General features: G+C 45.4%; 1 protein-coding gene across 2 annotated transcripts in view; it reads right to left on the minus strand.

Moving 5' to 3' along the window:
- Positions 1-1,969: 1,969 nt before the first annotated feature.
- Positions 1,970-21,070, minus strand: part of A1CF (APOBEC1 complementation factor) — a 21,622-nt gene continuing 2,521 nt past the window's right edge. Inside the window, exons 2-11 of one of the 2 annotated variants that reach the window (XM_009573697.1) lie at positions 19,627-19,761; positions 19,310-19,440; positions 17,601-17,839; positions 14,215-14,379; positions 10,681-10,778; positions 9,516-9,786; positions 7,800-7,984; positions 5,388-5,524; positions 4,592-4,725; positions 1,970-2,295 (exon numbers count right to left, since the gene is read on the minus strand). In XM_009573697.1, coding sequence (XP_009571992.1) covers positions 2,144-2,295; positions 4,592-4,725; positions 5,388-5,524; positions 7,800-7,984; positions 9,516-9,786; positions 10,681-10,778; positions 14,215-14,379; positions 17,601-17,839; positions 19,310-19,440; positions 19,627-19,761 — 1,647 coding nt within the window. In that variant the 3' untranslated portion in view covers positions 1,970-2,143. Of the gene's footprint in view, positions 2,296-4,591; positions 4,726-5,387; positions 5,525-7,799; positions 8,009-9,515; positions 9,787-10,680; positions 10,779-14,214; positions 14,380-17,600; positions 17,840-19,309; positions 19,441-19,626; positions 19,762-21,070 lie in introns of both variants that reach the window. The other variant, XM_009573696.1, reaches the window with a different exon arrangement.

Below are 21,070 nucleotides of genomic sequence, written 5' to 3' on the forward strand. Positions count from 1 at the left end.
ACTTCATTCTGTTTAAACACACATGATTGTCCTCCAGTAAATGGATAGTGTGATTTTTCGCTACACTTCATAGTGTTAAAACTCTATACAAATATTGTACTACGCGTACAAAAATAAGTGCTTCATGCACACACTTTTTAATACTGCTTCTTGCCCTTTTCTTTGACATCTTTCTGAACTTATATAAATAGCTGAAAAAGCAGACTAAAGTTACTGAACATGGAAAGTGAGAAACACTTTCTGCCAACGGTAGTCTTTTAGAGAGAGAGAGACGCATGGTTATGTTACTCGTTGGCAGTCAAACACGACTAAAAAGACAAAGACAGAAGAGAAAATAAAGCCACGGTACCCATAACACTCTCGGTTATCTCGCCCTCTGTGAACAGGTTTGTCATTTTCTGCAAAGCCAAGCGTGCCAAAGGGCAGCCACAGAGGGCTTGTAATACCTTTAGGATGACCCTAACGAGCTACTTTATAAATAGAAAGGGTCTAATAGGACCGCAAACTATACAGCTTATCTGGTTTTGTTCCATTCCTAGTGAAATTGAGTCAGCAGAAGCATGAGAATAGAAAACACTTAGCTCCTGGTAGTCAACACCTTGTCACAGACCATCGTGCTTTGTACAGCTTTGGGAATGCACGGGAAAAGCTCCGCTTGAAACGGCTTGTACCGTGCCACATCACAGCATCTAGACCAGATGAAAAATTTGGGGCTTTATCTGTGGAATCAATGGGCGTCGTCAACCCGGTTGTAAATTCTCCCCCCAAAAGGTTTTTTTTTTAGTCCTAGACTAAGCAGATTCAAGTTTTCACAGTGTGCATTACTGTACGGGACGTATTATATAGGATTAACTTGTCTGCTGTAGTTATCTAACACTGGGTTTCTCCTATATCTCTAGAGCATTGTTACTCCTGCCTCAATCTGATGGCAAAAATAAATGGATGCCTTCCTACTGTAAACCGAAGGGTGCTCTCAGCATCCCCAAACACACCCCCAACAGCGGTGCTCTCCAAAACAAGAGACGCCTTTACTCTTGACGTGAACCCCCTTCCACTAAATCAATTTTTGCAGGAATTGCAGCAGCCAGCAGCCTTGCTTTAATCTGTAAAGCAGCGTTGATAGCCAGGCAGGGCTCCTTCCATCCTGTCAAAAAGGTTCCTTGTATATAATTTTATTCCTGTAGAGGTGCCTGTTATTACTGGGCCATGGCTGTGAGCTCTTGTGCTCTAATTAAGTAGAGAATTGGCCCTAATGAATAGCACTTTTCTGGTCCTCAACCTTAATAGTCCTAAAAGTTTTACTATCTTTCACTGAATGTGCCATTTGATGGGAGGTGGAAAAAAATACGCCGTTATTTGCTTTTTTGTGACTTGTAGGTATGGCTGCGAAGTAGCAAAGAGGGAAAACTCCGCTGAAAGCTTGCTTCCTGCTTTAAAAATCAAATTAGCATTCAAGAGCACGCAAACCAGCCTGTTAGGCTGGGCAGACACATTGACGATAAACATCTTTTTTCCTTGGCTGTGCCAGAATGAATTTAAAAGACGCTTGAGATGCCTGAACACATCCCCACGGCGCTGGTGGTATGGGATGCTCGGAGGCAGTAAGAGGCAAACCGGAGACCTCCGCGTGGCCAAAGGGCAGCTTTTCGTTCCACCCGCTGCTCTGCCTGGCTTGAGAAATTTTGGGGTGAACGAAGGAGAAGTCCTGAGGCACGGAGGGGCTTGCTGGAGATGCCCCATCATTCCCCGGCCCCATGTCACAATGTCCACGGGACCAACTGTTTTCAGCACAGGTTGGTGCTTGTAAACACACACACAATGGTGTGTATGTATATACAACATATATATATATATATATGTATGTATATAGACACACCGGAGAACCACTCATTTTCTGGGCTGAGATTTTTCTTTCTAGTGTGAAAATCTGATTTTGAGCGAATTTTTTTTATTTCTCCTTTCCCCCCCCCTAATATCCTGTTATGAAACTAAAGAACTACAAGAATGAAACTCCAACTAAAATTTAACTTTAGGCGACAGACTAGTTTAAAATCATGAAGGTGTAAGAATTACCAGACTGAGATTTTTTTTTTTTTTCCCCCATGCCTGTGCTCGACTTAAGGGAACTCTATTAAAGACAGGATTAAAATGCTCCGTAGCCATCGCTGCGTGCAGCGACTGCGAAGGCCGGGTAGGCTTCGTAGGCTGCGTACGTCGCTAAATCTTGTCCCATAGTCACCGCTTGTTTGAGCTGAGTGGCTGTGACGGTTGCGGCTGCGTTAGCAATCGTATATCCTGCAGGGGAAAGGAGGGGAAAAAAAATACAGGTTAATGAAAAGATGTCCATCGCCTGGTAGTTTTTGATGGGAAGACTTTGCTGTCGATGGGTATGACATAGGGAGCAATGAGTTTGTTAATGGCAATAACCTAATTAAATTAAATAGGTCACTTCTGGCATGTTTTTTCTCCACGTTAAAGGTAATAAAAAAAAGCTGGAAAATTAATGCATCTTCTCACCTATTATTTGTTAAACACGCTGCTTGAAAAATGCCCCTCTCTGTTGAGTATTTTTTCTTTAGGCTTCAATTATTTCTGAGCTGAGAGAGTGTTAATGGTGCTCTGTACACGTCCTGCCACACATGACATGAAGAGGGCAAGAAAATGAAGTAATATAGGGGAAATCTGGGCAGGTTTCATAGGGAAAATATGGCTCTGATACCCTTCACAGTCAAAATATGTGCAATTCAGGACAGCCGCCTTAGAGAGGAGGGAAACTCCCCCTATGCGATATTAGGGAGAAAATATTTAGTAAACTGGATTTTTTTTCCCATCAGTTTCTAATGGAAAATGTGGTTTCAACACTTCAAAATTTTCCATGGGAAAATGTTAACTTTGCTGATTTAAAATGAATCACTGGGAAAACAAACATCGTTTAGGGATGGTTTGTCTGAAAGCAGGGTATAGCAGCTTGTCGACCAGACCACAATATTTTATTGTGAAAGACTCAAGACAAAGCCCAAATTTGGGTATCCGGGGTACCCATTGGCTCTGCTGGACCGGGCTCTGCTGCCAAACTACATTTCCCAGGGTCCAAAATCTCCGACCGACCAGCTGGGCAATGGGATCAACTCAAGGTCAGTCAGAGCCGAGGTCCTCTCGGTGCGGGGAATGGAGATGCTCAGAACACGTTGCCTTGTTAAAAGTGTTACCTTAGGGGAAAACATGAGAAATTCGCTATAATTTGAGTATTGTGGCTGCTCAAAGTATCTTCTTCGCATCAGCAAGGCGAGGTGCAACGTTTCGATGAGGAATTGAGAAATCTGTCATGTAAAGCGTATCTGCCACCATCGTAAGAGAAATGAGCTGCTGCCTGGCCTGGCCTGAGCTGGGCTTCGGCAACCCCTGACCAAGGGCCGGTGTGTGTCGCAAGCAGAAACTTTAATGTATGTCAATTTGTTGAGTTTCCAAGACAAATAAATAAGGGTGGATGAAAGAAAAAGGAGAGATTATAATTAACAGTAAGTGGAGACTGAATTCAATAAAGAGCCCATTTGGTTTCCACCCTGCGGAAGCCTGCACAAGCCCAGACAAATTGATTTTTCTGTGGCTTTTGCGGACTCCTGTGGCAGGAAGCCGGATAGATTTTTGTTTTTTTTTTTTAAATCCATCCTTGAGACACTCTAAACAACTCAGTAGTACTGACTAATGCATTCCTCATGTGCAGTTTGGCATGCGTTGCTCCCCCTACATCAGAAAAACCGTCATGCTGGAGAGCACAGTAAATGTAATGCCTTGAGCTGGATTCCTGCTCCCAGCCTGTGTTTTCCATGGCTTCCCAAATTGTTTTGGGCAGTTGCAAGAGCTGTTGAGTATGAATTCCCAAACTGGAAAAAAAAACCTTCCAGTGGGGGTGTGAGAGCTGGGATCAGATCCTAACTTTCACGGTTGCGTCATTTCTTCGGTGGATGAAATCAAAAGCGTTGGTTCAAAAGGAGCTGGGGGTGCTGGGGGAGGACGGATAGACCATGAATCAATCAATCGTGCATTTCTGCAGTCAGAAAGATCTACTCCATACTGGGTGGCATCGGCCAGCCAGCAGGTCCAGGGAGGGGACTCATCCCAGATGTGGCACCGAGGACGCCAATTCTGGATCCTGCATCCTATCTGGGGCTCCCAGTTGAAGGGAGGCATCCACAAACTGGAAGGAGTGGAGGGGAGGTGCGTACCTGGGACGGGGCCCCGAGCGGTGGGGGATTCCCAACCCTGGTCACAGCCCCAAGCAACCTGCTGCACCTGCGGCATTGACCCTGTTGGGAGCGGGGTCGGACCAGAGATCCCCCCACCCCGGTGCCTCCAGCCTGAGTTGCTCTATGGTATGTACACCGTCATTTGGGTGATATAAAGAAAAATTACTATATAGGCAATAAAGGTGTCATACACACGAGTAACACGAGTCAAGGTAGGGGCGTGTGGGGGAGCACAGCCAGGTCTGTCCTCAGTGGCCAAAACCAGGTTCATTCTTGACATCCACGAGGAAGCAGCAGGAAAAATAATATTCCAGGAGACCTTTGCCGTACAGACCTTCCCATACCTGGAAAAGCTGGCACTGCAGGAGGCACCTCTGCTCCCTCCGTGGGAATCCCCAGCGTCTGAAGGGTGTATTCTGCGGCGTAAGTTTTGGCTTCATCGATATAGGCACTGAGCTTGGGTGGTGTGAAGGGATGTCTGTGAGTACAGCAAAATGTTAGCTCGTTGTTTTTTTTTTTTTCCCTCTAGGACTTTCCTGCAAGATGTTTTGATCCGCTCATAGACGGCATCATCCCACATATGAAATGAGAACATTATTTTACTGTGCTGATGCATTAACAAAAGTACTCTCCTCGTAGTAGTCCGGTTTCTTTGCTGAGTTTATCGGCCCTGGGTCTCATTTTGGACACAACATCCTTTCAGAGCATGTTGTGCATTTTCAGTCCAAAAGAAAGCCTGCTGCAGTCTGGGTTTTTCTTTAAAATACACAGCAAACAATGTTTTAGGTCAGAAATGTTTAGAATCGTATTTAGAGCCGAATTATCAGCATGTTCCTTCAAGCTGCTTTCTTTTTCCCACAAGAGCTATCGTATGCTTTATTTTTGTACTAAAAAGCTCTCTTTTGCCTGATTATTTCTGGCTTTCTGTAGTCTTTGCACCACCAGAGAGAGAGCACCAAGCACGGCAGATATCACTATCAGTCTATTTTAGTTTGTGGATGTTTTTCCCCCTAATACATATTTTAAAAAAAGGAAATAGAGACCTGTGCAATTGTATTTTGAGGACAGATGCTAGATAAAATGCCATTTAAAAAAAAAAAAAATATCCTGAACCCCAGAAAACCTCAAATAGTTACGTACATGGTGGGGTTCTGGCTGGCAAGGGCAGGGATGGTGATTTTGTATAGGAAGAGCTGTCTTTGGTCTTGGCCAATTGCAGAGTGGAGCTGGTAAACAGGCTGTCCCCAGTTGTTTTTCTGGCAGATTTCTTCTAAGATCTAGAAGGGAGAAAAGGGATTTTTGCTCGGGTTAATTGCTGCGCAGCAGCCTTCTCGCCCAGCTCCAGCCCCTGCGCTGGTCAGCTTCCTTCCCTCCAAAGGGTTTTCAGGGGTGTTGCGGCAGCTTCCTCAAGGCTTAGCCAAAAAAAATATAAAATAAATGGCAGGCAGGATACCACGTTCACCTTGAAGTATAAGATTCATCTAAACGTTTTATATTTTAAAAATCTGTTTAATTCCTGAAGTTAATTATTACCCCGTTAAATCAGATATCTTTGTCCTTTTGCTGATCAGCTGTTTTATTCTGTTATCGGTGTGGTTTTCTTTGAATTCTCCCCAGAAATTCTATCTATGCACTTCTATTTAACAGTGCTAAAACCCTAGGGTTGCATTCATCTTCACTGCTCTGTTGCCTCCCTGGCTTAGTGGGTTACAGTGCATGAAAAGTCCAAATAGCCGTCTTTTTTTTAAAAAAAAAAAAAAAAGAAAAAAGAAAAAAGGCTGTGTTCCCATCCAATTAATTATACAGGCTTCAATAGGCGAGTTCTGCTTCTAGTTTGAAAGAGAAATGCTGAACCACATTTGCCCCAGCCTTAGCACAGCTTATTCCATGGTAATTGGGAATCGCTGTCCAGAAATGCTCTTGCTTTGGCTTTGTATTTCTTTTTTTTTTAACCCACTGGGTATGTGCTGTCCCAAATGGGTTTGAACACAGCGGGGTGTTCCCGTGCCTGCCTGTGAGCGGTGCTCGGACCAGTTATTTTTTTTTCAAGGAGCTCCACCAGACCTGACGCTCAGCTGAGGAGATGTTGGGTCTTGGGGCTTTGCGACATTGGCCATCCTGCCAGATGGGTCGGACCAGGGACCCCGGGTGCCTCCAACCTGTGTCTTTCTGTGGTGTACCTTATTTAAAATTTACACTTAATTTTATTTAAAATTAAAATGTAAAATTTAAACGTCAGTGCTGCTTTTAATTTTGTAGCTCCAACAGAAGTTTAGCACTTTGTAGTGTAAATAAACTAGTTCATTACATTTCTTGACCAGGGCAACACTTGTTCCCTGCTGTCCCAATGCCTGTATATGGATGTCAGGCTTATAATTTTACATCAACATTTAAATCTTCAACAAGGCAGATCTACTTATTAACACCGAGCATCCCAACTAGGCAGCGGGAATGAAATCCATCGTTCAAAGATGCTGTTGGAACGGTCTTGTTGCAGTGGATGGGAGAGGCTAACCAAGTCGACAAGTATTAATGAGGCTGTCCTATTAATGAGCTGTCATGAAGCAAGCTGCAGCTGTTTAAGACCTGCTGTTGTGAAATAGTAGCGGTGGGGGGATTAAGGAGCTCAGCTGATGGGAAAATGTGCCCCAAAAAACTAGTGTTGCAAGTGCCTGGCGCTGTTACTGCACAATTTGAAATACATGGGAAGAGGAAAAAATGAATTTCACCTGCCCTAAGGCAGTGCAGCACCACTCAGGCTATTTACACGCTGATAAATTAGAATAAGGGGACTGTGAAATTTTGCAAGGGGGGAAAAAACCCACTTTCCAGTTTTCTGGGGGAGAAAAGGATGTTTTCATAGACTTTGGCAAACCAGATGCTGTGGCAATTGAATTGTTAATAGGCAAAGATGTGCTTCAAAGTTCAGGGTGAAGTTAGTGCCTCATGTTGCTTTGGATGATGTAAGGAAAAGGAGTTGCCGTGAGAGCTGGACCCTCAGAAACTCAGGGAATTTGTTCTGGGTTTGTTCTCCTCAGCCCCCACCCGTCCGTCTGGATCCCAGTCCCGCACGTACAACCACATCAGAAGCCTCCGTGAGCAACCAGAGTTCCTGCGCCGGGCGGGTTGTGCAGGCAGTCAACACCTCTTTCCCCATAAATGATTTTAAAACGTACATTATTTTTCTATATATGCGCATTCGTTCCTTGGTGAAGCGATGCATCCTGTTTATCAAACCCATTTTGGGTGAGAATTTCTTTACCCTCAGTGCTTTTATGGAACGACAGCCATAGCTGGATTTCGTCTTACACCCATGGGTGTTTATGAAAACTTTCCGCCGAGGGAGAGCGCTCGCTGTTCTCCAGCGAGGCGAGTGGATATTGCAAGATGCAACTAGTGGTATTCTATTTTTCTTAATGTCTTTTGAGATGCAAGAATGGATTTAGGTATCAGTCCCCAGCGCAGATTCAAGCAGGGGGCCGTTTTCCCAAAAGCATTTTGGGCAAAGACAACCTCTGGCCGGGATATTGCCTCTCTTTTTCGCGCACGTACCTGAGGAGCGAGTTTGATCCCTTGGGGCTTTAGCGTGACATGGTTCATCGGCGTGAGCTCCATTCCTGGCAAGAGGTCGTAGAGTTTATCCTCTCCCCTCTTTTCTCCTTTGAGCTGGTATCCGCGCCCCAGGCCCGTGTACGCCAGGTAGCCGCGACCTCCCAGTCCTCTAACTCCCGCAGCCCCTACAGGTACATTCATGTAAATTTCTAGGAATGTAAGAAGGCATTAAACTGAATCAAATCGCCGGAAAAATTACCCTGATTCTCGCTGAAATGGAAAAGTTAGCCCCATTCGCTGGGTTTGGGTAGAAGGTGGGCAGGAGCCCCCCGAAGCCTGTTGCTGGGATAACCCAGGCTCGGCATTGACGCCCTTTCTTTTTGGGCTCGTATGCTTGCATGGGTGAGGTTTTTCGGGGGAAGCCCTGCTTCATTCTGACCCAGTTTCCATCTTCTCTGGTCAGTTTTGACTTCGTGACACCTTTCTAACTAGATTTGTAGTTCAAAGGCAGAGAGGGGACAGCTGGTACCATTTGCTACCCACCAGTGTAATTTCACTTTCATGAAGAATTCGGAGTTTATACAATCCCTTGCTTATATGAACGAAATTCCCTTTATTTTTCCCCATTATGCTTGTTTTTGCTCGGGGAGCCCTACTTGGGAGTCTGGGGAGACTGCAAGGCAAGAGAGGGCTGGTGGGTTATCACATCTGCACCTTTCCCAATGCAACCTTCATAGAAGCTGGTCTCACCTCTGCGAGCAAAAACATGGGGGGCAGCAGAGGAAATTCCTGCTCCCCTGTCCCCTTCCTTGGCAAGGGGGAAAAATTGGCTTGTGTGGTCCTTGCCAGCCCTACCGGGCTGCCCCGTGGGGTCCCAGCCTGCCGTGGGACCTGGCCACGGGCTTGGGGACACAAGCTGACTGCCACAGGTGTCATCTTCGGAAGGAAGATCAAATGGGCAGGTTTTTGGGTTGGTTTTTTTTTGCTAGCCCCTAAGCGTACTTCTGCACTTACCAAACAATGCCTGCAAAGATATTTCGTAGGGGGAGTACCTGAGCGTGGGGATTTGATTTGGTCCCAGGATCAAAGGCAGAGCCTCAGCAGCTTTCAGAAATACTCTCTGTTTTCACAGACCGCTTATTATTAGGTTAATGATCCCCCCCAAAAAGGAGTCCATCTCCCAGAGCACACAATTAATGGCTTTCTTGATTTCAGTGCTGGTTCCCCACCTCGCATCAGGGCAGTGTGACCTCCCTGGGAAAGGCCGTGGCTTTGGGTCAGAAAAAAAACAAGACTGGTAAAACTTTCCCTGTGACCTTCAAAGCAAAGAGGAAACACAGCGGAGAGCTGTGCTGGTGGCTGGTTGAGGGAGTTGGCTCTGAAGAGGGGAAAGGAAAATGGTTTTATTTGGTCTTCCCTGCTGGGGCAAAACCAGGAGGATTCGTGGTTTCTTTACACTGGACGTAGGGCAATCTGAAAGCTGTTTCAGGCTTGCTCTGGGAAAATGGTTATTTTTTTCATGCCCTGCTTAGTCTGCTGGAAGATTACTATGCATTTGGGAAGGACAGAGCCTAAAAACTGTGTTTTTCGTCCCTCTCTGAAAGGGATCCACCATCCAGGGCAAAGTCAACGCCCTCGACACGAGTCTAGGAGCAGCCACCCAAGCCCCGCAGGAGTTACTTTGATAAAGCTGAGTATTGGCGTGACGGGAGTTACCTCGGATGGACGGGGGCCGGATGATGCTCCTGTTGCTGAGCCCCTTGGTGGCGGGGAAGTGGAGGTTGGGGATGGCTGCGTAGGCTTGGGGTGCGTAGAAAACCGGGGCGCCCAGGTAGGCGGTGGCAGGGTCGTACACGTGTCCGAAGGCGTAGGTGTATTCTCCTTGCAGCATGGTGCCTCTGCCGCCTGTGCCCCGGGTGTATCTGACGTAGCTGTCTTTGTCGACGGGTTTGGCTAACGTCACCTCGATCGGGGACCCGTCCAGCACCTTCACGAAGGGGTGGTGGGGAGAGAGCACGGGAGAAGCACACGCGTAAGTCTCCAAAGCGCACGGGGGTTATCCTGCCTAGGGAGGCAGTTTCCCCACATGGCTTGCTAATGGGATGGGAAGATGGAGGAAAACACCCAAAAAAGTCAAAATCTCCCTCCCACGGGTGGAAGAAGGCACTGGCTGGGTGAAAGCTTAACGTGTTGAGAGCACCCAGCCCTACCCCTGCCAGGAGAGGCTCCTTAAGCAAATTAGCACGGTTGTGAACCCTTCGAAAGGCTTCGCTTCCCTGCAAAGCAGCGCGTAAGTCAGGGAGATTATACGTGCTCCTATGGAGAATAGCAGTAGCACTAAAAATAGGAGCGGGGTTAACACCTCTTTGGGAACAGCTCTTGCATTACAGTGCCGTGAATTACATGCAGCGCAAGAAGTACTAAATACAGCAACCTCCTTGCAAATCCGCATCTGAATTTGGAGCAGATGTTTTGGGTTGACCTTGTTTGTCCCGGTTTGCCATTCACACGCTGCCCTGCGAGTGTTTTTGTTGGCAGACGTGGAACAAGGATGTGAGCGTGAGCCAAGGGAACCGTAACCCCTCGTTTGCTAGATCTCATTTCAGCTTTGCTCCGCTTTTTTTTTCTGAGGGGTGAACTACGGTCTGAGCTGGGCAAGCATTTGGCATGAACGCAAGGAGCAAGAAGCTAAAATGAACAGTTTGTGTACATCAGGGTTGCTGAAAAAACAAATTCAGGAGTATAAAGGCAGCCTGCGAAGAGAAAATAGGGCTAACACCTTCAGGATGTTTCTGTAGCTAATAAACTGGGCAGCTTTATTTCAGCTCCGTATAATATACTGCACATAAGCCCCACAAATTAGCATTTACAGCAATTTTACCTTCCCATTCAAGGCTTTCATAGCTTCAACCGCATCTTCTCTTCTGTTAAAGTGCACAAAGGCATAATCTCTAATTTTCTTTACTCTCTCTACTGCACCTGCAGAAAATGTTGGAATATTAGTTGGAAATGGGTACTAGTTGGAAAATACAGATCTGAAAGAGCAACTGTGTTGGGTTACGAGCCCTTGGAGAGCAAAGGCTGACCAAGAGTAAAAGAGCAAGAGGACAGTGTCTTCTTACCTCTTAGGATGTATATGTCATGGGAAAATAAATATAAAGGCTGTAGTATTTCAAGGAACACTAGAAATACTTGAGGTCAGACACCAGTAAGTTTCCCACTACACTGGAGTGGTTTTCTCCTGTCCAAAATGCTCTGTTGGATGCTACCTTTGGTCTTGTGTCTCTCTTCTGCTACAGACCACCGAGACCAGGATGGCTGAGCAGGACACGCAGCAGCCCAGGATTTGGTGAGCTACAGGTAATGTCACCGTGCGGTCGCCGTCTCCATGGTTTTGTAGATGCGTCGTACATGCTAATCAGGAAAGCTGATGCTTCTGCTGTAAAACAAGGAGGCTCTTCTCCTAACCATCAACTCAGGACGTTCAGCAAGAACAAACATCAAGTCCTGTCCGGGACAGAGCAGCCCCACACATGGGGATGGGCTGGGACCAACGGGGCAGCAGCTCTGGCCCTCAGAAACAGCCTTTCCCGTGCGAGGTGTCCCTGGGATGGGGCCCCAGGTGGTGGGGGATCCCCATCCCCAGGGATGCCCCGACTCGCCTGGACACGGTCCCGATCAGCCTGCTGCAGTTGTGGCGTTGGCCCTGCTGGGAGCGGGGTTGGGCTGGAGACCCCCACCTTGCTGCCTCAAGCCTGAATCTTTCTACACCTTTGTGATTACCCACAAAAATTCAGATGTAAATGCCTTCTTGTTCTTCTCTGCTATGTCCATACTCTACAGCTTTCCCTTGCCAGCTGCTCTGCTGCTGGGAACCTCTTGGCACCGAGATACTCAGCACTAACAAGTTTGTCTCCAAAATAACCACACCGCTCCTATTGCCTGTGGTCACAAGCTTTAGACATCTACCTTTTCTTCTCTAATTGTTCATCTTCCCCACTCCTGTGGGTTGGGAAGCACATCATCAACCAGCCCAGCCACCGAGACTGCAACATCCCCAAAGATATCCTTTGGAAATAAGGGATGCTGAACAACTCTTCCGTTGGCTTCTTACCCTTTAAAGCTGAATAGGTGCGCAGGGAGATGTCATACTGCCGCAAAAAGCGCTCACTTAAGTAACTGCAGGAGAAAATATATTTCTTTGGAGTTCAGGGGGAGTCATTAGGAGCTCCAGCGGGCTAAATGAAGCCTGTCCCAGCCTATAACCTGAGCAGCCTGCACCTCTTCGAAATGATACCGGAACTGTAAGTAGCACTTTGCATCCTTCTGGGATCGGAGGGTGATTTTCTAAGCTCAAAGTTATGGGAGTTATATGCTGATGCCTTGTTTACAAGTCAAGGCTTTAATGAACTCTCTGTGTTTTGAAAATCCCCCTCCTGCCTCCTCGAGAGCTCTCTGCGTTACTGATCCTTGCTCTTCCCTGCTTCTGCCTCTGCCGGGGCAGAGCAATGTGATACCCATCCTCAGGACACCTCCACGGAGAGACTGTCCGTGTGATGTCATGGGGGAAAACTTGTCCCCTTCGGTACATTTGGAGGTCACAACCTTCCTGCTGGAAACTTTGCCAGGGATAAGGATTTTTGCCAAAATCTCTAGGTAGCAAGAGTAGGGCTTTTCAGTGAGACAAGTGATGCAGATCTCTATAGAAGTCATCCGGCACTGAATCTGGCACAGATTTAACGGGCGATACTTGTACTATATTACGACTTGAGATGCATAAGCAGCATTCCTGGTAGTGTCTATGGAGCCCATAGCGATGTGGTAATTGCTCTGTCATGGGGACCTCTGGATCGTAATTCCTTTGGTTAGGATTATTTTTTATTGGATGACTTGTTATTGTCAAAAAAGCTTCTTAATGCCCTGGATCAAATGTAGACTTCAGGCAAGCAGTACTGAAATGCAGCACAATGAATAAGGCAGATTACCAAGACGGGAAGTGAATAATTTCAGATCCTTGCTGACTTTTTTGATTGTAATCTCACTACAACTTAAACTACATTTGCTCTCCCCAAAGCTCAGGTTTTGCTGCTCTGATGCACATTTTTTTGAAAGCGTGGCACAGCTTTAAAAAAGGCGTTCCTGATTTTATCCACAATAAATAAAGCTGTCCATTTAAAAAAATAAAAAGAACCTCCAGCATAAGAAGTAAAATGATAAAGTGAAAATTAAAGCTGATACAGTTCTTCTGTGTTGTACTAGAAAACTTGTCTTAGGAGCAAAGCAGATGACTGTTACCAAAGTGTCAAAAGGGCATAAATGTGTTTCTGGGGAGTGCGAGCAGTTCAATGTTCAGGAAGAAAACTGGGTAAATAAAAGGAGGAAACAGTTAAGAGAGTGGGATGATACATATTTAATTCAGGGGTAAAATGGGATCTCTAACAGCTTGATGGTGGCTAAACGTATTGGCCAGAAACGTTAGAAGGACAGAAAGACTCATAAGGAAACCTCGTAAAGACCTTTGCATTGCAGCCTAGTACAGAAAAAGAAATGTATAGAGCAGAAATGAAAAGTTAGTGAAAGAAAAATGAAGCTCTGTAGTGTATTTTAAAAAATTAATAGAAGGAAGTTAATAGGAACAAGATGAAAGGCGATTTCACATTGCCAAGCATAAGTTGCTAATGCCTAATGGACTGTGTGGCTTGGAGAGCTGCAGAAAGAGGTTGTTTTTACTTTGTTGTTTTTGGGTGGAATTTCCTCAAGCTGGAGCAACTCAGAAGTAAAATCTCCTTTGAAAGCCAGCAGGACTTTTATTCCCAACAAATCTACTTGCTTTTTGAAAAAGCTTACCTTAAGTGCATGTAATATATGCCACAAAGGAATACTGTCATATTCTGCATTAAATGATAAGCACTGATTATTCACAAATTCACAGAAGAATGTGGGGGGTTTTGGATGAAGAGGATAGAATTCAGAATTTAGATAGATCAGATAAAAAGCATTTGTGTTAAATCACTGTATTTCTATCGTCATCCCTTGCCATAGAAGAAGAATGCTGAAATCACCCAGCTGTTTCACCAACTCTCTCTTTTTAAGAAAGACTAAAATGATTAAAAATCACTTTTATGACACAGGCATCCCCGTGCAGCATTTTGGATCTCTTCCAGTTGCCAATCATCCTAAAAAGGTTAGTAGTGTTCTTAGCTGGAAATTAAGCAGCCCTTAATGGGATGACATGATGTGCATGTTGGAAGGGAGCCTTCAGCCTAATGACGGTTTTTGTGGCATTACTTATGAACATTTTACAGTGGAAAAACAGTTATTTTTATCTCCTCCTTTGGCATTTTATGAATGGAGAAATATTTCCATTTGCAGTAGCGGTACTTATTTAGGAGCTACCGTGTCAATAGGTTCCTACCTGGTTTGATGTTGTTGAACTCCTTTTCTATGGTCTCTTCGGTGGTCGAGAGCATGAGGTTCCTCACGTAGAGAATTTTTACTGATGACATGGTGTCTTCATCCACCTCCACTTCGGGTTCTGCCCAGTCAACAGCGATAGGGTGTCCCCACAACTGGATCCTTCCTTTAAAGGAATTGGCATGGTCAGCGTCAGACAGGCTTTGGTTCTTCTCACTTCTGCTCAGAGCCTATTTCACGTGCAGTATGAACAGCAGAATAGGCCAATTCTACAAACGGGACCGAAATAAGCCTTTCTAGCTCAAAGCACGGCTGCTTCGTTAACTCATTTCCAAAAGCAGACGGTCACACTTTGAGCGTGCTCCCACTAATACCTTAGATGCCTGCAGAAATGCAGGGTCCAGGATGAAAGAAGTGAAAATATGGCATGATTCACTAACGCCTGCATTCCCTGGAGTGCTCTCTAAAGGGAAATATTTTAATGAACTTACAAAAATCCCTCTTCGCTGCAAACGTTTAATTCCCTAGATAATAGGAAAAGGATCCAGAAGTCCCAGCGGGATGAAATGAAATAGTAAAAGCAAGATGTCTCTGTGTGCAAATATTTGAAGTCGTATGGTCCCCGCTGGGTGAAGTTGCAGCTGAAGTAGTAGAAAGGAGGGATACAAAAAGTAACGAGGCATAAAACACGCTGTGGGTGTGGAGGAGAAGCCCACGGGCTCTGTACACATGGATTGAGCCGCTGAGGGGCAGAGAATAAAAAGAAGACCAAATAAAGAGGTAGTTAAAAGCAATGTTGACGCCATGTTACCGCGCTGACGTCCATAATCCTTTGCATTGAGTAACCTAATCTGTTAAGTAATTGATTAGTCAATTAGCGATGCTTAATATGTAACGAAAACTGACTGCCACAGCCTTGTCTCAAAGGTGTGGGAATCGCAGTGATGAGCAGCAGGACACCAGGTAAAGCACAGGGACCTCTACGTAGTGATGGTTTCTTCACCTCCTGTCTTCTCCAGACAGTCTTCTCCTCCTGCCTCCTCTTTTTCTTCCCTGTCCCTTCTGCACATCTTGCAGGCAGATCTCCCTCCCTTTTTTCTTCAGGAGTGGTTGAAATCTGGCCACCCACTAATATCCAGAGCCCCACATTGCATGTGCTCTATCTGTGGCCCACTTTTTCTCCAGCAATTTTAATTGGCCCAGCAGCAAGTTCTTTGGATGTCCAATAGGGATCATTTTTTGTCTTAGCAGCATGGTAAGTGCTAGATATTCCTTTCAAATAATGAAATAAAATGTCTGCTTCTTCTGCAAATGTCCCCCAAAGAGTAAGTGGTCTTTCTGTGTTTTTTCTTTCTTTCTCTCTGATCTTTATGACACGAAGATTGGGTCCTCCGAGGCCTTAATTATGCTAAAACCAGGAAGAAACCCAGGGATGCCTATGCTGGCAGAGGGAAAATGAGAATCCTGCAAAACATTTTTTGAGAGGTCTAAAAGAAGGCATCCTATCTTGCATCTCCGCTTGGATAACCCATCTAAGATGGGATGGGAGCCCCAAAATAGAGAAAATTAGAGGGCAAGGGTAGAATTTGGAGACCTGTTTTTCTATATTGGAAGTGAAAATTAACAAACTAGATGGAAAGAGGCTGCTCCCTGCTAGGAAGGCTCATGAATGAGCCAGGATTTGTGGAGCGAGGTTGGGCTGATGTTCAGCATTCAACACTGCCCAGCCTGACTTGACCAGAAATAAAGAGATGGCTGCTAACGGCAGTCAGCTGAAATGAAAGGCCGTGTGCCCCTTTCTGAATTGCCATTTTCTGTTTAACAGTGGAAATAATGACCTGGTTGACTTGCAGCAAGGAGCTAAGCTTGGTGCCTACACTAGCTTCTTGCTAAAACCCAGTCTTTCTCCACCCTCTTTTTTAACCAGGAGACAAGACAAAGTTTTCATAAAAAGCATCTTCTTTTTTGAGCCTTTCTGTCTTTTCTGCAAAGCTCCCTCAAAGAGCAGCGAGGTTCAGAGTAAAGTAAGCATCTTGATAACGATATTCAATCTCACATTCATCCAATGCATCAGCTGGACAAACATTCAGTTCTGGCTTGAAACTTTTTTCAAGTTCCTCTCGTACGTTTGCAACGTCAGAAGACTCTGGCTCCTCCTCGGGCCTTTGAAATTCCCCAAACTGTTTACCGAGATGTCTCTAAATTGGCAATCACTAGCGCATTGCACATGTCTGTTCAGGGCTACGTGCTCGTTCCATCTGTCTCGCTGTCTTTGCTCAGAATTTCAAGTGCTCTGCTCCCTCAAGGCTGCCGTCGGCAGCTGTGGCTGTGCCTGCTCCTTCCTTCCTTCTCAATATAGAAACCGTGGAAAAGTCGCGCTGAAGCACAGACCAGCTGAATGTGCTCCCACAATCAGGGAGATGCTAAACTGATGCAGAGAATGCAGGATAAAAGGAAAAATAGCCAGTGTGAGATATCCCACAATAGCTAAGCGTATTCAGCGCTCGAAATCATGCGCATTTTTTTTACAGTAAGAAAAAAGGATTTAAATTACTTGGGGTGTTTCATGGGCTGTCGTATAGAAAGAGTGAAAGAAGGATGGTGGGTTATGAACAAGTCTCCAAACAGAAGGTTTATTGGATTCTTTCACCAGCAAGTGAGCTGGGTTCGACAAATCAGTGCAGGAGCTGCCGAGCATAAGAAAGCATGAGAAAATTGGTGAAATCACTGCAAATACACTTAATGTTAAGTGACTCCTTCATCTAACACCTGCCAAACCTCTCTTTGCTTCACAATGGTCTTTGAATGTCACCCAGCGCTAAATTACAAAGACTTATTCTTTATATTGTTTATATCCTAAAGCAATTCCTCATTTGAAGTTTTCTTCCCACACGGAAAATACCCATTTTTGGGAACATCCTCAGTACATTCTCAAGACTGAATATGTTCTTAGGAGCTCTTCTGAGTCTCCGAGAGGCCATAATTGAGGCTATATTTTATATATAACCTAAGATAACCACAGGATAGTACGTATTCTACAACAGAGCTGTACGGATACACACAGCTAAATCCATCTAGCTGTATTTTTAATAAATCCAAGCTCCTAAACGAAGAGCACGGATGTAATGAGCACGGTGCTACCTCAGGATCTGTAGTGAATTGCCCACGCCACACCCCAGAGCCAGGGTGACTCCATCAGCCAGCCATGGTGCGTTGGGGTCCCTCCTTGCCCTGCGTGTCTCTAGCAGCCGAGAGGAGAAAACCCAGCAAAAACGCTTCCTTGGGTACCTGGGTTCTCTGGAGACATCGGTCTCACTGCAGCGCAACGCGCACATAGGTGACCCCTGAGATGAAGCCATCCCTACCACCCTCACCGTCTGTACTAACCTGGGAGCAATTTTCTCCTGGCCATGGCCGCTGCCCGATGGCTTTCATACTCCACAAATGCAAAACCCCGGTTTTTGGTTTTATCGGCTGCACTAGGGTAGACAATGACGTCCACCACTCCATCCGTGACTTTCTTCATCTCTGCTAAAATTTCCTCCCTCTTCTTCGTTTTGGGGATCCCTCCCACAAACAGGCGGCAGTTGTCCACGCTGGCACAGACTCCGAGGAGACGCCCGTTCCTGAGAAAAAACAACGTTGCTGGTTTGGCAGGAGTCAGGATCAGTTCTCAAAGAGAGGAAAAAGTCAAAATAAAATCCCCCTCCTGTCCCAAAACACAAGGTCAAACACAAGGCCTTCTGCTCCTGCAGCATATGTTGTTTGGGATATTCAAGCGGTTTTGCTCAATGCAAAAGCTAATGTGAAGGCTGACACTCGGCTAAATTCGACATCAAAGTAAGGCAGCACAGTTGAAATGAAGGATTTGAGATCAGGGAGAAACCAAAGCCAAATTTTGCTTTTGTTTCTTGGGATTCTCCCTTTTGCTATTTGCAAAAACGGCTGACACTGGGCAACTGTACCTACCACCCGTGGTCACAGCAGTGACTCTTGTGTTGCCACCAGTATAAGCCAGGATTCATTGTGTTCACCAGTGACTTGTAGCTTCCCAGTCACCATTGGGCCTCACGACTGAGGTTTTGGGGAAAGAAAAGCCCTTGTCATGAGAGACACCATTTGGGGGCTTACTGATGCCAACTGTCGCGCAGACCCCAAAATAAAAACTTCCTTACGTGCACTTTGCTCGCCTCTTCGTGGTCCAAGTACCTCTTGCAGGTCTTGAGAAGTTAAAAACTTCTTTAGAGGAGTCTTTGGAACACAGGAAGTAAGCAGAGGAGGTGGAGGTGGATGGAGGTGGATCTTTAAGACCTTCCAACCTCTGATACAAATCACGTTTCCAAGCCCTCCCTGTGTGCCTTGTGACCTGCTCATCCTTAGGGTTGCTAGTAAAGCAATTCACAACCCGTCTTTTTTTATTAAAAACAAAAATGAAAGCCATAAAATTGCCAGAATGTTTTATCTCTAAATGATTCTAAGCAAAGGCATCTACTCATCCCACTTTGAACTGGAAAAAAAGTGTGGTTGAAATCAAAACAAAACATGTTGATGGGCCCATATGTTGTTGATTTCTGGGTGTTTTGTTCCCAATTTTTAGTCACAAACATGAGGGCTTTTTCTGTTCCTATCTATTAGGAAATGTCACTGTTTTGCCAATTGGTTTCCATCCTATTTCACTGTTTTTTGCAATTGCTCTGTCTCCCAGAACATATCTGCAGTATAGATCATGAGAGAGACTGTGAATAGGAATAAATCAACAAAAAACAGCCCAGAGGGGAACATGAAATAAACAGCAATGGTTAGGCGAAAGTTAATTTGATCCAAAGCAAAATATTTTTTCCAATGTTCTGGTAGATTTTTTTTTTTGTAAGTAAGAAATTTCCTGCAAAATATTTTGGCTCTGATGAGTCCTACATACTGCCTTTGTACTATGGCATAAGGCAATGACTGCACAGGGAGACAAGAGGTGATTTACTCTTAAAGCTTAGGTATCTAAATAACCTGCCTCTGGGCTGCAAGGCAAAATATGCCTTACACAACAAAATAGATTAATATATATGATTTAAAGTTGATGTGAAGGTGTTTGCCACACTTACCTAATTTCATAATTATTGAGTTGCTTTATTGCATTCTTCGCCTCTTGTTTATTTGAGAAGGTCACAAAGGCATAGCCCCTGTTGTTACCATTAAAGTCCATCATCATTCTCATTTCATAGATTTTCCCAATCTGCAAATAGAAAGAAAAAGTTTTGTAAAGCAAGATGGGAGGTGTTTAAACAAGACCGGGTGCTTCCTTGACTGTATCACATCGGAGGTCCACCAATAGTCTGGCCATCATCTCCAGTTCAACCTCGAAATGAAGCTTTGATCATCGCTAACCTCTGCAATACAACTACCCGCCATAAAGTCTTACTTTTTCACACAGTGGTATAAGTTCATCTTCAAAGAGGTCTCGGGGCAGTTTCCCAATAAAGATCTCGCACCCTCTCTCTGGTGGAGGGCCATCCCAGCCAGGTGGTGGGCCTCCATATTTCCTCTGCCCATTTTCCTGCCATGGAGAAAAATAAAAGAATGGTTTAGATATAGATTTTATATGTGGATGTAACCAACCGCTTCCCAGGGAATGACACTTTAGACACGCTCCATTACTGGTGGGCTGGAGGCAGACGCCCTCCTTCCCTTCAACAAGCAACACTTTACAGACTCATCAGAGATAACGTAGTGTGCATTGGCTGCCCCACTGCCATATCTGTACTGAAGGGCTTTGATAACCCAGTTGGTATGCTGGTGATGTACTGGAGAAGAGTCTGGTTTGTACTAGCTGAGTTTTGCTAAGGAACATGCATCAGTGTATGCTCTGCAACTCAATTGCTACTTCAAACGTCCAAGATGGAGACAGTCAAATACCTCCTTGGAAAATGTTGGTCTTCTTGGCTAGGGGAGGTGCGTCTCTGTGGACGGTGTGTTAGTTGCGGACTGCATAATATAACACTTGCAAAATTTATAACTTGTCATGATTCTTCATCCAATTATAAACATTTATTAGCAATGATAATGCCTTTTATTTTAGTAATTGATGGAGCGCTTCCTACTCTACAGACCAAAGGAAAGATACGGGAAGGATCGTGTTTGAAAGCAGAAGGACTTTCCAAAAGCGGAAGGCTTCTGGACCTCAGAAAGTGTTAACATAAGGGGGAAAACTGAGGATGAAGGTAGAAATTTGGAGAGAGATGTGGACAGAGTGAAAGGGGTCAGCCAGGGAGCCCGAGGCGTCATTGGCAGTAGGTGATGCTGGAGCTACTCAACGCCCTTGAAAAAAGACGTTTGTGCCAGCAGTTGGGCTTAGCGAAGCGGTAGCAATGCTTGGCACAGGGTGTGGTGAGGACCTGGGCCTGGAGATGGGCATGGAGAAATGGTGCACCCCACCCCTTCCTGCACCCAGGAGCGGTGAAACCCTTTCTCTAACTGTGCCAGGCATGTCAGAGGGAGCCCAGCAGGGCAGAAGGTCTGGGCAGAGGAGATGACAGAAGCAGCCCCACAGGGGTGACAGAGGAGAGCCCTCGATGGTGGGAGACCATGCGAGGGGTAAAAGATGACGCCTGCCTACCTAGGAGTTTCTTTAGGCAGGGAGCAAGTCTTTGCCCTGAATAATATTCAAAGATGCGAAGACCAGTCAATATTTTCTTTTTGCTGTGTTTTTGCTATGTGAGTGTGTCTCTGTCTCTTCTCCTATTTTTAATCATCTTCCCTGTATTTCTTGTTTTCCTTCTTTCCTACATCTGCATGCTTTCTTCCTCCCTCCGTCCCTCCCTCTTCCTTCTTTCCTTCCTTCTTTCCTTCCTTCCTTCTTTCCTTCC

The sequence above is a fragment of the Fulmarus glacialis genome, unplaced genomic scaffold, assembly GCF_000690835.1.
Source record: "Fulmarus glacialis isolate BGI_N327 unplaced genomic scaffold, ASM69083v1 scaffold553, whole genome shotgun sequence".
Classification (NCBI taxonomy): Eukaryota; Metazoa; Chordata; class Aves; order Procellariiformes; family Procellariidae; genus Fulmarus; species Fulmarus glacialis.